General features: G+C 36.5%; 2 protein-coding genes across 2 annotated transcripts in view; one reads left to right on the plus strand and one right to left on the minus strand.

Moving 5' to 3' along the window:
• LOC110780373 (DNA-directed RNA polymerase III subunit 2) overlaps nucleotides 1–13,836 on the plus strand; it is a 42,022-nt gene that overhangs the window by 4,442 nt on the left and 23,744 nt on the right. Inside the window, exons 3-12 of the mRNA XM_056840304.1 lie at nucleotides 5,861–5,983; nucleotides 6,109–6,184; nucleotides 6,521–6,642; nucleotides 7,799–7,891; nucleotides 8,932–9,004; nucleotides 9,094–9,184; nucleotides 9,266–9,318; nucleotides 10,961–11,025; nucleotides 12,292–12,397; nucleotides 12,494–12,604. Coding sequence (XP_056696282.1) covers nucleotides 5,949–5,983; nucleotides 6,109–6,184; nucleotides 6,521–6,642; nucleotides 7,799–7,891; nucleotides 8,932–9,004; nucleotides 9,094–9,184; nucleotides 9,266–9,318; nucleotides 10,961–11,025; nucleotides 12,292–12,397; nucleotides 12,494–12,604 — 825 coding nt within the window. The 5' untranslated portion in view covers nucleotides 5,861–5,948. The remainder of the gene's footprint in view (nucleotides 1–5,860; nucleotides 5,984–6,108; nucleotides 6,185–6,520; nucleotides 6,643–7,798; nucleotides 7,892–8,931; nucleotides 9,005–9,093; nucleotides 9,185–9,265; nucleotides 9,319–10,960; nucleotides 11,026–12,291; nucleotides 12,398–12,493; nucleotides 12,605–13,836) is intronic.
• Nucleotides 159–2,345, minus strand: LOC110776979 (uncharacterized). The gene is made up of 6 exons (XM_056839121.1): nucleotides 2,341–2,345; nucleotides 2,082–2,160; nucleotides 1,896–2,034; nucleotides 1,238–1,791; nucleotides 896–1,152; nucleotides 159–828 (listed from the first exon to the last, which is right to left on the minus strand). Exons 1-6 carry the CDS (start codon nucleotides 2,343–2,345, stop codon nucleotides 159–161), a joined length of 1,704 nt encoding a protein of 567 aa, XP_056695099.1.

Below are 13,836 nucleotides of genomic sequence, written 5' to 3' on the forward strand. Positions count from 1 at the left end.
CCAGTACATATGTAAGCTAAGCAAGACAAAGTTAACTAATTGCATTCTAGCTATGTAAGAGAGATTCCTAGAACTCTACACTTTAATCATATCAGTCATCTTATCTACCAACACCGCACATTGAGCTGTAGAGATCTTTTTGGAACAAATGGGAACTCCTAGATATCTAAATGGTAAAGTACTTCTGATAAAACCAGAAGCATCCACCACCTTTGAACATCACTATCAGACATTCCATGACAATAAATGTAAGATTTCTGGTGATTGGCTTTCAAACCTGAAGAGTTAGAGAACAAATTGAAGGCTTGCAGTAAGAGATAAATTGAGGGATATTCACCTTTACAGCAGAGAATCAAGTCATCAACAAAACATAAATGAGTGAGCCTAATATCTTTGTATCTTGGATGGAACTGAAACTGTGACAAATCACTCATCTTATGCAGAGTCCTTGACAAATACTCCATGCATATGACTAAAAGAAGAGGAGAAATGGGGTCACCCTGCCTCAAACCTCTATGAGATTTAAAAAATCCATGCATTGAGCCATTGATCATCAAATAAAACATTGGTGTAGTGACACATTCCATAACTATACTCACAAACTGCACCGGGAATTCCAGATACTCCATCGTTTCTCTCAGAAACTGCCAATCCACAGTATCATAGGCTTTCTGCAAATCTATTTTCATCGGGCAGCTAGGCTTCACTCCCGTCCTCCCATAATGCCTCACTAGATCTTGTACCACCATTATATTGTCAACAATATATCTACCATGAACAAAACCTCCTTGGTTCTCCAGAATAAGATCAGGAAGCACCTGTCTCAATCTGCCACATAGAACTTTAGTAATACACTTATATAGAGTGTTACAGCAAGATATTGGCCTGAAATTACTGACATTCCTTGGACACTAGCTTGGTCTTAGGAATTAGAGTGACAACTGTGTGATTCACTTCCTTTAGCAGCTTACCATGTTTTAAGACATCTAAGACAACAACAATAATTTCCTCACCAACAATATGCCAAGCATCCTTGTAAAAGTAAGAACCAAACCCATCAGGTCCTGGTGCCTTAACACCTGGAATAGAAAAGAGAGCTGCCTTCACCTCATCTACAGTATATGGTGCAGTAAGAATTTCCTTGTGATTCTCCTGACAGACAGGTCCAGTTTGAACAAACTGGAGTTCTAGACTCTTGAACACTTCCCAACAATAGCTTATAATATTCAATAAATGCCTCTGAAACATCAGTGGGCTTGTCTCTCCATCTCCTCCCCATATCATGAATGATATACACCTGATTTTGAATATTCCTGCTTTTAATACTTTGATGGGAATGAGCTGTATTCTCATCACCAGCTTTAATCCATGCCAGCTTGGCCTTCTGACTCAAAAAATCCAAATATGCCTTATGTTTGATCTTATAATCCAGAATAGCTTCTAACTCCTTATCAGCAAGGCCCTGATCATTAGGGTTAGAATGCATGACCTCTTGAGAAACAATCATAGCATGATAGGCACACAGGTCAGCAGCTTGAACATCAGAAAATCCATTTTTATTAAGGTCCTTAAGAGCAACCTTAACTTTCTTCAGTTTACTAACTATCAGAAACATTTTATTCCCACTTATTTGAGCATTCCAAGCTTCCTGGATAGTATCATTGAAAGCAGGAGAACTCTTGCACATTGTAAAGTACTTAAAAGGCTTCCTTCCTCCACTAGTTCCAGGGTACACAGTCAGCAAACCAGGGGAGTGATCAAACTGACCTTCAGGCATAAAGCAAGCTTCTGCTGTTGATAACACCCCTTCCAAGCTTGATTATCTAGAACTATATATAGCTTTGAGAAGACCCTATCAGACCCCTGTTGTTTATTATTCCAAGTGTACAGATTACCCACACACTTAACATCCTCCATTCCACACAAATGCATACAGTTGTTGATGTCAACAATATCTGCATGCCTAACAGGAGACCCTATCCTTTTATCCACAGCCATACCACAATTGAAATCCCCACATAGAATCCAAGGGCCCTGAGTATTAAGAACACCCAAATCTCTTCATAACTCCTTTCTCATACCATGATCATTGAAGGCATAAATGAAAGTGCAATGAAAACTAGGCATATCACTAATAGGAGTGATATGACAATGAAGAAACTGACCAGATGTAACAACAACATTCACTGTAAAACAACCAGATTTCCAAGCAACAACAATCCTCCCCCCAGAATGATAACTAGAGTTACTAGTAAAACATCATTTTGTAAACACCTTTTGATAACGCTTACCTAAGTTGGGAAGCTTTACCTTATGTTCTAGAAGTCCCACCAGGCCCACCTCATACTTATGAATGAAATGCTTGACTTCATTCTGCTTTTGAAGTGAGTTGAGACCCCTGAAATTCCATGCCAAGATCCTATCTATTAGGGTGGGAAGAGTCCTCCCTTCCAGCTGCATTTCTCCCATGATCTCTATCAATATCTCCATTAGCTCCAATTTCACCTCTTCTTTCAGTCTGACCTTCAATCCCCAATATCTGGAAAGCATTGATAGTTCGAGTTGGGATCACTAATGAAGGCCTTACTCTAATTGGCCTAAGTGATATTTGAAATCCTTCTGTATCCAAGTTTGAGTCATTCTCAACAAGTACAAACTCAGTTGCAGCACTCTCAGTGTGTGCCACACTTGGTTGTTTCCTGACCCATACCCTCTTAGTGTTCCCCAACCTACACTCAGTAGACATATGACCAACCATTCTGCAGTTTGCACACACAGTTCGCCTCCATTCATAGTGCACCATGACCCTAGTCATTTCTCCATTCTCATTTCTGAAAGATATTTCCTTAGGAAACTTCCGTGACTTTGGAACATCCACCATGACCCTTGCATATTGTAATTGATCTCTTCATGATGTGGCAAAATCCCTCTTGATAGGCTTACCTATCTGGCTCTCAACAATTTTAAACAGGGATTTCTCTCCCCAATATTTAAAATTGAGCTTCAATTGCACCCATATAGGCACAAGTTTCACATCTTCTCTCTCCATGTCCATATCAACAATCCAGGGCTTAAGAATCAAGGGCTTGCTATCAAAGAAGTAGGGTCCTGCTAAAACTTTATCCCTTGAATCCATAGTCTTAAATCGAACTAGGAAAATACCGTTTTTTCACCATGACTACCTTATCTACGTTCAATTGCTTCCATATCCTCCTAATAAATCCTTCCATGACATTAATAGGGGGGTTAGCTCCCACAACATAGCATACAACAACAAAATTCCAGAAATCAACCTCCTCTTGAATATCATCAAAATCAATTTTAATAGGAAAAACAGAGTTATCAGGCAATTCAGTCGACTCCATTATCGGTTCTAATTCATGTTCAATCAAATCATTAGTATCCACAATATGATTAGACTCATCATCAGATTCATTATCAGTTACATTATCATCTTCGTCATTCATCTGATGCAAAATAGGAATTGTACCCACTTCCAAATTATTTCGGGTTTGAGTTCTACGTGCATTTCCTATTAATTTGTGAATATGCTGCGTAAATTCATTGAACGAATGCCTCATTTCGGATCGAACTTGAAGATGTTGCAAACCCGATTTTGGAGTGAGAATCTCATTCTCAATCCCAAAATCTAATGCCTCCACGCCAAGAACTTCATCAATCGATCGAGTTTTAAGCGCTTGCGAATCCGATGAAGGTCCCCGAGGTTTCGATGCTCCATTTCCATGCTTACTTCCCTGAGTTTTCGACCTAGACTTCCTTGCCATGGCGAAGGTGCACGGTAAGTTACCATACACCCGAGATAAAACGTAGAGAGAAAGTCTGGAGAGTTTTTTAATGCACGGAATATTTTATATATATGTTAGTATGGATCGTGATTGATCATTGTTGCCATTTTAGTATTTCACTACTACTTTATGAGGACCGTGGGCCTTATTTGGTAAGTTGATATTTTATGCCTATGAAAGGTAGTTTGACAATTGGTTAAGGAAAGGCTAAACTAAAGTTGAAATTAATCTTCGATTGAATGTTGCGTGATCATTTATTTAATCCTAAGATAAAAAAGGTTGCGATTATTTGTTGATGTTGTTACTTATGTTGTTGGTGTGTCATAACATAGTAATAATGGGTAAATCATGTAAAGTAAAACCGGATAGCAATAGCTTTAGACTGTGCACGTCTGAAGTAACGGGCAATTAGGAGTTGAAGTTCATGGTGGTAGCCCATAGCTTTTTCTGGGACCAGATTGATCACAGTGTTCTATTTTAATTAAAAGTTTCCTCGATATCGTAGGTCATACGAATACAGAGTCGCGCCCGTATTCTGTCTTCCAAAAGCGAGGTTATTTTAGTTAGACATCTCAGTCCATTGACTAATCCTTTAAAGTGAACTGTTAAATCTTGTCTAGTAAAAGTTAGATGTGAGTCTTTATTTGTTAATTATTATGGTTTATTATTTATTAGTATCATGTTAGGTTTGTTCATTTGTTAGTATCATGTTAGGATCATTATTTAGTATGTAGTACTCAGCTTTGCTGATTACGTGCTTTTGTTTGTGTGGGTTGATCATGGCTATGCCTTATTGATCATGTGATGACCAATTTCGGTGAGCAGTCTCTAGGGATCAATAAGCATTGTCCATTTACAAGTTTGAAGATGATGCATCATTGGGTTCGGGATTGGAGAGTTTGTGTAGTTATTTATAATTTTCTAAGTTGACCTTGGTTTTGATTTTCTAAGTTGACATTGGTTTTGATTTATTTAAGTTGACTTTGGTTTGTTCTAAGTTGACCTTCGTTTGTTAAGTTGACTTTAGATTTTATTGGTTGGTTTTGAAAGTTAAATTATGATGGACTATTTATTCTATAAGCTTATTTATTATATTTTGCGCTGCAAAATTCTGAATAAGCCGATACGTTTTCATACAGGAGATAATGCTTTGATAATTATCTATATTTATATTAAAAAGTTATTTTAGAAAAGAGAGAATTGTCGGGGTGTTACAGGGGGAGTTGATTGCTGTGATAACATTGTTGTTCTCCATGAAAGTAGGAGAAGTTGTTTATTTTACATGGTAGTTTCTTTTACGTGTGTTTCATTAAGTTTTTTGATCCTGTATAAAAATCCATTTGAATTTTTGGATATTAGGGTGATTTGATTGGATTTGGCGGGAGTGCATGAGGTTGTTGGATTGGAGTTTTAGGGGCCTCACAATAGCCACTGACATCTAATCAATAATAATAAATGATTAGTGTAAAAGTCAAACAGTTACAATTAACTTCGAATAGATTCACAAAGTTTAGCCCTCAAAAAATAATGATCCAATTGTTATTTTGTAAAGATTATCTTCGAAAAGAATTAAAGTCAACAGTAATGAATGTTTTCTCAAATTTTTACTCCCTCCGTCCCTTAATACTCGCACCGTTTTGACTGGACACGCTTGTCAATGCACAACTTTGACCACCAATATCTTTAACTACATATTATAAAAACTTATAAAAATATTAATATTTTGAAAATATATATTATGATGAAGCCATCAATATGTTGTATACTAATATTTGTCTTCATATACTAGAAATAAAATAGGGTTAAAGTGAATTATGTAAATAGTGTAAAAAGACAAAACGGTGCGAGTACTAAGGGATTACTGCATGAAGACCGCGAGTCCGGAATCAGAACCTATAATGTCATGCATTCCATAAAATGACAAAAATAAACAACTCGTAAATCCAACCGAATTTTTGAAAACGCTTTAATGCAAATTAGGGTAATTATTCTTGATTATACGGAGTATAAAGAAATAAATTCGTATAAGAGAGGTTTAACAGAGGTTTTTGCAGTTGCGCACACCCGCCCAGAAATACCAGAGGAGATTCTCACTTTCGCAGTTCCGAAGGTTTTTGATTCACGCAAGTTTTCCGTACAATCATGGGGTTAACTCGTGATTCTAAACAAGACCATAAGTAATCATTTTTCTTTGATTAATTTTTGATTAACCATGTTGTTTTTCCCTCAAATTTTATCATTGTTCAAGGAAGAGTTTTGATTTTGTTGCAATTTTCTGTGATTGGTATATTATGCAATTCAGGATGGACAAGGAATTTCTGGCAAGCCCAATAAAATCAACGGTTGATAAATTTCAACTCATTCCTGAGTTTTTGAAGGTATACTTTTTAATTTTTGTTTTGATGATTAATTAGACATTTTTGTTGAATGTGGTGTTTTGGGTTTTTGAATTTTGGATGATTACATCGACATTAATTCGACATTTTTTTTGAGTTGTTGATAAATGAATGTGCTGTTTTGGGTTTTTGATGATTAATTCGACATTTTTGTTGAGTTGTTGATAAATGAATGTGGTGTTTTTGGTTTTTGAGTTTTTGATGATTAATTCGACATTTCTGTTGATTTGAATGAATGTGGTTTTTGAGTTTTCTGTTTTTAGAGCTTGATGAGTATTTTTTTTCTTCTTCTTTTGTTGGTATTTTTGTACTGTATAGATGAGAGGGTTAGTGAAGGAACATTTGGATTCTTACAATTACTTTTTGAATATCGGGATGAAGAAGATGGTTCGAGTTAACAATGAAATTCGGTCATCTGTTGACCGTGGTATCTATCTCAAGTACTTATCTCAACTTCTTGGTTTTTTATTATGCTATGTATTTTTACATATTATGTAACTGCTAAAATCTATACTATTTTGGAGTAGACCAAGTATTATTTCTTTCATGTATTTGTTTGATCCTATGTTACTCCGACACTCCGGTGGAAGGTGTGTGTCGGTGTCGACACGACCCGACCCGCGACACGACACTCGACACGTGTCCGGGGAGGTGTCGACACCGGTGTCGGAAAAGGGTCCGAATTGCAGTGTCGAAATCGGGAGGAGAAAAGAAAAGAACTAAAAAAATAAAAATAAAATGCATTCGAGATGAAGATATACGTAGTAGATGATAAAATTAGTCTTACCCGGACCAAAAAACAATGGATCTTGAAGAATTCGAAACCCTAGATCTAACAATTGATGGTCGGGGAAGGCGAGAGAAGAAAAAATATGTTGGGGCTTTTGCTGTAGAAGGAAAAACAAGCATAATGAACTCTTCAATTTTCGTTTTCATTGATTATTTTCTTGAGAATCAGCCATAGTCATGGCTGAAGAGGTTTCTCTTTCCCGTCGGTTGTTTTGTGGTTGTTGGTCAAATGGTAAAACTGCTGGTCATTGACTCATTGCACAATTTTTTTTTTAACCTTTAAAAAAAATAAAATAAACAAGGGTAAGTGTGGCCCGTGTGGGAGCCTGGGAGGTGTGCCAGGTGGGAAACAAACCCACGTGCTATCTGTCATACGGAATACTTTTTTAAGGGAATCTTTCCATTACTGTAGTTTGCAGACAACCATTAGTCAACTTTTTCATTTTTTTAATTTCTTTGTAATTTGTAGTAACACTTTTAAAGAACTATTCTTTGTACCTTTCCCTCAAAAAAACATAACTATTCTTTGTACCTCACTATCTTCATATTTTTTTTATTTGACAACTAATTTTGTTATTTTATAAAAAGTGTCGCTTTTTTATCCGACACTTTGTATAGGAGCCGTGTCTAAAAATTAAGTCAAGACACTCCTTTGACCGTGTCGGAGTGTCTGCAATTATTTGAATCGGAGTGTCGGATACTCCGACACCCGTGTCGGACACGACACCGACACCCGTATCTGAGTAACATAGGTTTGATCACTTTAATGAAACGTTTGCTGTTCTTTGGTTTATTTTATCTTTACAGGTTTATTGATATAAAAGTTGGTGAACCATCTGTTGTGTTGGACGGTGTCGCTGAGAAGATCAACCCTCAGTCGTGCAGACTATCATCTATGACGTTTGTAACTGTACCCTTTCTACCTTATTGGTTTTAGATCATGTTCATCCTTAGGGTAGCGTAGTTGCCATTGCTTTTTACTTTACTTGCTGCAATTATACTATGTACATACATAACATTCTTTGTTGGCTTACCTTACACTGGTTATGCGCGTATGATCCATTTTTATATTTTATCAAGTTATCAACTCATATGACGGAGTTCCGGAACTATCTTGAATCATTTGGCTACAATTTTTTGCATGTTACCTACATTTCCATTTCCATTTCCATTTCCTTATCCGTGCTTTGTGTGATGGTGGTGGTGGGGGGTCTTTGACTCTCTATCAGTCTTGGAAGTTTGTTATTAGAGAGCAACAGTAAGATGAACCATACAACCCTCTTTGTAGATTATGTTTGATTCCCTTTTAACTAATGCCTATGCAAGTGCATAAGTGGTATCTTTGCCATATCTTTTAGGAGTCTTCATGGCATTCCACCTCCTCATTCTTGGCTGTCGCTTTTAGGTAAGATTTTTGGATAGATTCTTGAATGCTAGGGGTGAGGGCCGTGAGGCTACAAGCCTACAACAAAAGATGTTTATATTCCAGAACTCTTTTGATGGAAATATTTGCATTGTATTGTTGATGCAGTACATTATCCAATGTTTCATCTTGGAGTAATTTGCACTTGAAAATTGTGGTCAATGCCCGTTTTCCGACAAAAGGTCCCAGTAAAAAGAAGTTGTCAGTTTGCTTATAAAAGGTCCTTTCTCAAAGATCATTTTTCACAAAGTCGACCTTATAAATGGCCATTTCTACAAATTTTCCTTTTTTTGCGCGTGTGTGTATGTGTGTTTTATTTATTTATTAAAAGCAGGTTAGCATTTCAACATCCATCTATTCTCTTGAGTGTCTTGACGTGTAAAGGTGGGATCTATATGGTGGTTGTATTAGAAGGTTACTTGACAAAAAAGCCCAAACTTCACATTGGGAATGGGATAAGGAGGAGAAGATCCTTCCCTGAGATATTATCTGAATTGTTGTCTCCATAATATGGCAGGTATGCAGCACCTATAGAAGCTCATATAGAGTATGTCACTGAAAGTGCTGGTCAAAAGGAATTACGTACTAAGGTATGTATGTGTTATTGGGCATGAGTGTTACATAAGCAAATAAAAATTATTACATCGCCTCTCACGTCTATATATTCCATAATTGGCAGAAAGATGTAATTATAGGAAAAATGCCTATCATGTTACGAAGTGATCGCTGTGTGTTATATGGGAAGGATGAGACAGAGCTAGCCAAACTTGGTTTGTCACTGCCCTACCTGAAGCATATTCTTTCAATTTCTACCTCAGTGACTCTTGTAATACTGATTTTTTTTTCATCAGGTGAATGCCCCCTTGATCCTGGAGGGTATTTTGTCGTGAAAGGAAATGAAAAGGTGCTTTTTAGGCTGCTTTATCTGCAGCATTCATTCAGTTAATACATACTTAGTAAACTTAGTCTTTCTTTTTTCTGCTGCTTCTTCTTTGTCCATCTTATGCATGGTGTGATAGCTATATAGTTGGTTTCTTTTCTTTTAGAGGGTGTTGCATAGCTAGAGTCCAGTGATGAAATTTATATTTGAGTGGAAGTTTCTCTTGATTTTGTTAACAACATTACGCTTCATTAGCCAAGGGCCCTTCTTTACATAGAAGAAACCCCCTTACTGCTGTCAACACTATCCCAATGAATCTAGAGAGATTCCCGTCCCAAACGAGGCAAGGGAGGTTGTATGTACCTAGCTTTTATCCCTATGATAAGAGAGAGGCTGCTTAATTTGGAGAAAAGAGATTGGGTTCGTGCAGCAAAAAAAAAACTCTTAGCCTCATGGCGTTGGTGTATGGAAAGGTATTTTATGAATTTCACCAGGTTTAGATGTTTAAGTGCATGACTCAGTGGTGGGTTTTAGGGTAAAGAGTGGCTTAAGAGTATTCTTTCGGAATGAGGTTTGGTCAGATGAATGACCCTTGAATACTAAATCTATACTAATATATTAAAAGGTGTTTATGAAAACGTATATGTGTCACGTATGCCTCATCCTTACTACGCCACGTCATCACTAATATGCATCATGGCATGTTATTGACAACCAAAAAAATCATGTAGCATGGATCGAACATCAAACCTCATGGATTAAAGTTTCACTTCCTACCATCTTAACTAGCTACAATTTATGTTATATTTTCCCATATAAATGTAAAATACAATCTTTAAAAATGGGCACATTTTTACAAAAAGTAAACCCCACTAAAAGTAAAACCCGGAGCAACGCCCGGGCCACACACTAGTTTCCAGATCTTTAAAGGGTGGCAGACATCCACGAAAGATGCTACGCCGCTACGGTGAATGACGTAGTGTCATGGAATGGCTCTTAAATGTCTTGGGACTTGTCCTTCTCCATACGTAATGACTAGAAGATGCTATCTGCAGTTTCTCGAGTCCTGAATTAGCTATCTAGTGGAGCATATTGAACCTAGTGGAGCATATTTTATGATTTGTCTGCGTGGTGTAGGATTTTAGAAGTGTTTTCTTATAAATTTCTGCAATATGCTTAAGGAGCTGATAATTAAATTTCTGAGGCTGTCTGAGGTCCAAGGCTCCTCTAAAAGCATGTCTCAATTCACTGGAAAGATCTTACTGAGAAAATGTGCTCAAATGGAGGATTTTCAGTCTTCCAAGCATCTGGAATTTCCACTGGTACACAACGTGTAGTTAGTCGCAGTTTGAATTTCATTGGATCCAAAAATGGAAAGGCGTTCTTATAAGTTGGAAGAGGAGGTCGGAGGAAAATTTTATTTCGGATTTGTGCATGCTAGTTTTGTTGGCTTTTTGATTTTGTACTTTAAAGGAAAAGAATCAGCAGAATTTTTATGGGGAAAACCTTACCACTTTGCCCTCCTTTGTGCACAGGGTTGACACTTCATTTCTGTCTTGTTTAATACTATTCTAGGTTAATGAAAAGTTTCTGTATCAAAATGTTGATCATAGAATGCTAATCCAATAAGCTAAAATTTTTCTTTTGCCTTACTTTTTATTTGCAGGTGATTCAGATTCAAGAGCAACTGTTGAATAACAGAATAATCATAGAAGTTGATAAGAAGGGAAAGTGAGTTTAGTACTTGACTTTGTTTCTTTATCATTTTCTAAGCTTTTTCGGCTCCCAATTTGACCTTAATGGATATACATTACTGCATTAGGAATTTGGAGCCCCTTAGCTGTACATGCACCTCCAACTGTTTTTTCAGACAGAAGAAAAAATGAAAGAGGCTGAACCGCTGAAGTGGGTGCTTCATCATGTCCCTCCCACAATAGCAGACTGGACTAATTGCAACACCCAAGAATTAATTCAACTATCTAACTTAAAATATAAATAATAAAATAAATAATTTATAATATAATCATCAACAAAATCACTAAAAGTATTTATAACATTTTGAGGAACTATAGTGTACACCATGCATCATATATCAATGCAGGGAGGTAGGTAGAGAATACTTGGGCGAACGACAAGAAACAAGCAAAAAAGTGGATAATCCTTGCAATGGTACCTATATAGCATGTGGATTGTGATAAAGGAAAATGATTGTATGAAAATCATACACCTCCGGTTCCCGTCAATAAATTTCGATGTCAATAGCTCGAACATTTTGTGTGATGTTAGGATCTTAGGAACCATCGTTTGAGGACGCAGGTTGAACATATCAACCACAGTATTCTTGATGCATTTTTATTATGTTACTGTTTGAATCAGTATTACAGATGCTATTAGTAGACAAACATCCACTAATTTCATTCCTAAGTGAACTCTTTGTTTAACATAGTATCAAGTATAGGTGCTTTACATGCTCTAACTAATGAAAGCTTTTTTTTTAAATGTAAATGATTAAGCCATTCTCCTGAACATAAAGATTGCTTGCTTTTGAAAATCAGGCCTTCGATTTTGTTTGGGGATTTGTTTGACTGGTTGAGTAAATTGTAATAGTGTTTATCAAGCACTCTGCATATTATTAAATTACCAAAGCAGAAAAAGGGAAGAGCCTTGAGTGAAGGATGCCGTGTCTAACATATCTCAATTCGACCTGTATGAGTTATAACAATAAGTAACTTGTAGATCAAATGTAGAATGACGCTGTGAAGTTGGACTGCCAATCATACGTCATCAATCTTTGCTGATACTTTGGTAAAATCTGGACATCCATCGTTACTTTTCAATCTCCCCCAAGTTTTGAATATAATTAGAAAGATGTGGTTTACCTTCTCACCGCATTTCTCTGATCTGCTGATTATTTCATTATTCTGACATTGCCTAATAACTAAAGATTATTGGCCTATTAGGTTGAGCAGCCTTTCTAATTTCAATTTTGTGTTTCAGTTTGGTTGCATCTGTCACATGCAGTGCTGCAACATTAAGGACCAAAAGTATCATAGTGATGGAAAAAGAGAAAATATATCTACAACTCAATTCATTTCAGACTAAGGTATTGTTTTCATGTTACACGAGTCTGACATTTAATAGTTATTGTTTTCTCATTATTTGATGTTAATTGGAAGTAGCTTTTGCCTTCTACTTTCAGGTTCCCATTATGGTGGTGATGAAGGCAATGGGTATGCAGAGTGACCAAGAAGTTGTGCAAATGATTGGACGAGATCCACGCTACAGTTCTTTACTCTTGCCTTCTATTGAGGTAACTTACATAGTACTCCCTTCTGTATTATTTCTTTTTATTTCTTTTTACCTGTTTTCCTTATCAAGATGCGAAGTATTTTATATCTTATCTACGGAGTACTGAAACACACTTATTTGGACATAATTTTATCCCACTGTTACTCTACTTTGCCTAGGTGTGCCCATCTTTTAATCATTGGCGCAGGAAGAATTTTTATCTGGTTATTGACATTATAATTACATGCTGCAAAGAGGATATTTTTAAGGATTGTTTTTCTTTGGGGGTGTCGGTGGGCACCCATTCACCTCATTGGCGCCACTACTGCTTTTAGACAAATCTACCCATCCAATTTATTGGACCCACATCCACCTTTTCAAATCCAGATTCTCTCTCTTGTTGAGTTGTTGGCCAACAAATCACCCTCTTGTGTTAATCTATTCTTCTCTTACTCTTTCCTTTTCTTAGTTCTTATGCCATATACCAAAGGGGTATGTAGTAGACAAATTAAATACAGAGGGAGTATAAAATAACATACCGACATAATGTTTGATCCGAGGGATGAAAGCATCCTTAACTCCATAAAAATAACCCAGATTCATCCAATAGTCTACTTGATTAAATAAGAAGTGGATCTGTGGAGTAAACTTTGGTTATGTGTTAGTCTTAAAATCCTACACACGTAGCCCACATGCACCCACGCACAAGCACACGAGGGTACACATTCACAACCACACACACACACATAGCCTTACTGCCATAGCACAATATCAATGTAGATTATATGTTCGCTGGGCCAAGGGAGACCAGGTTTGTTTCTCATTTTAGTTAGGAACAATGATTACTTTGTCCAACGACACCAATTACTATCAATACTATCAAATGAAGCTACGGATTTTTTTGGAGTGGGAAAATAATATTGAGTATTGAATAGTCATGTAAAGTTGTAAACTATGGGTAAGGAACTCTTTTTCTTTCGATAGGTAATAAGTCATTACACTTTTTAGGCATGAAAGGGATGTCATCTTTATATTAAAAAAATTGTATAAAATTTTCTCTTCCTTTAGCTTGTCATGTATCAATTTATACCCAATTTCAAGGATGAGAAGTCCAACACAAATTCTTATTTAAAGGTGGTGTAAAACAAATATTGTACATCGGAGTAAAAGTTAAGTTTAAATTCTTATTTAAAGGTGGTGTAAAACAAATATTGTACATCGGAGTAAAAGTTAAGTCAAAATGTTGAAAACTTA

Source organism: Spinacia oleracea, chromosome 3, assembly GCF_020520425.1.
Source record: "Spinacia oleracea cultivar Varoflay chromosome 3, BTI_SOV_V1, whole genome shotgun sequence".
Taxonomy (NCBI): Eukaryota; Viridiplantae; Streptophyta; class Magnoliopsida; order Caryophyllales; family Amaranthaceae; genus Spinacia; species Spinacia oleracea.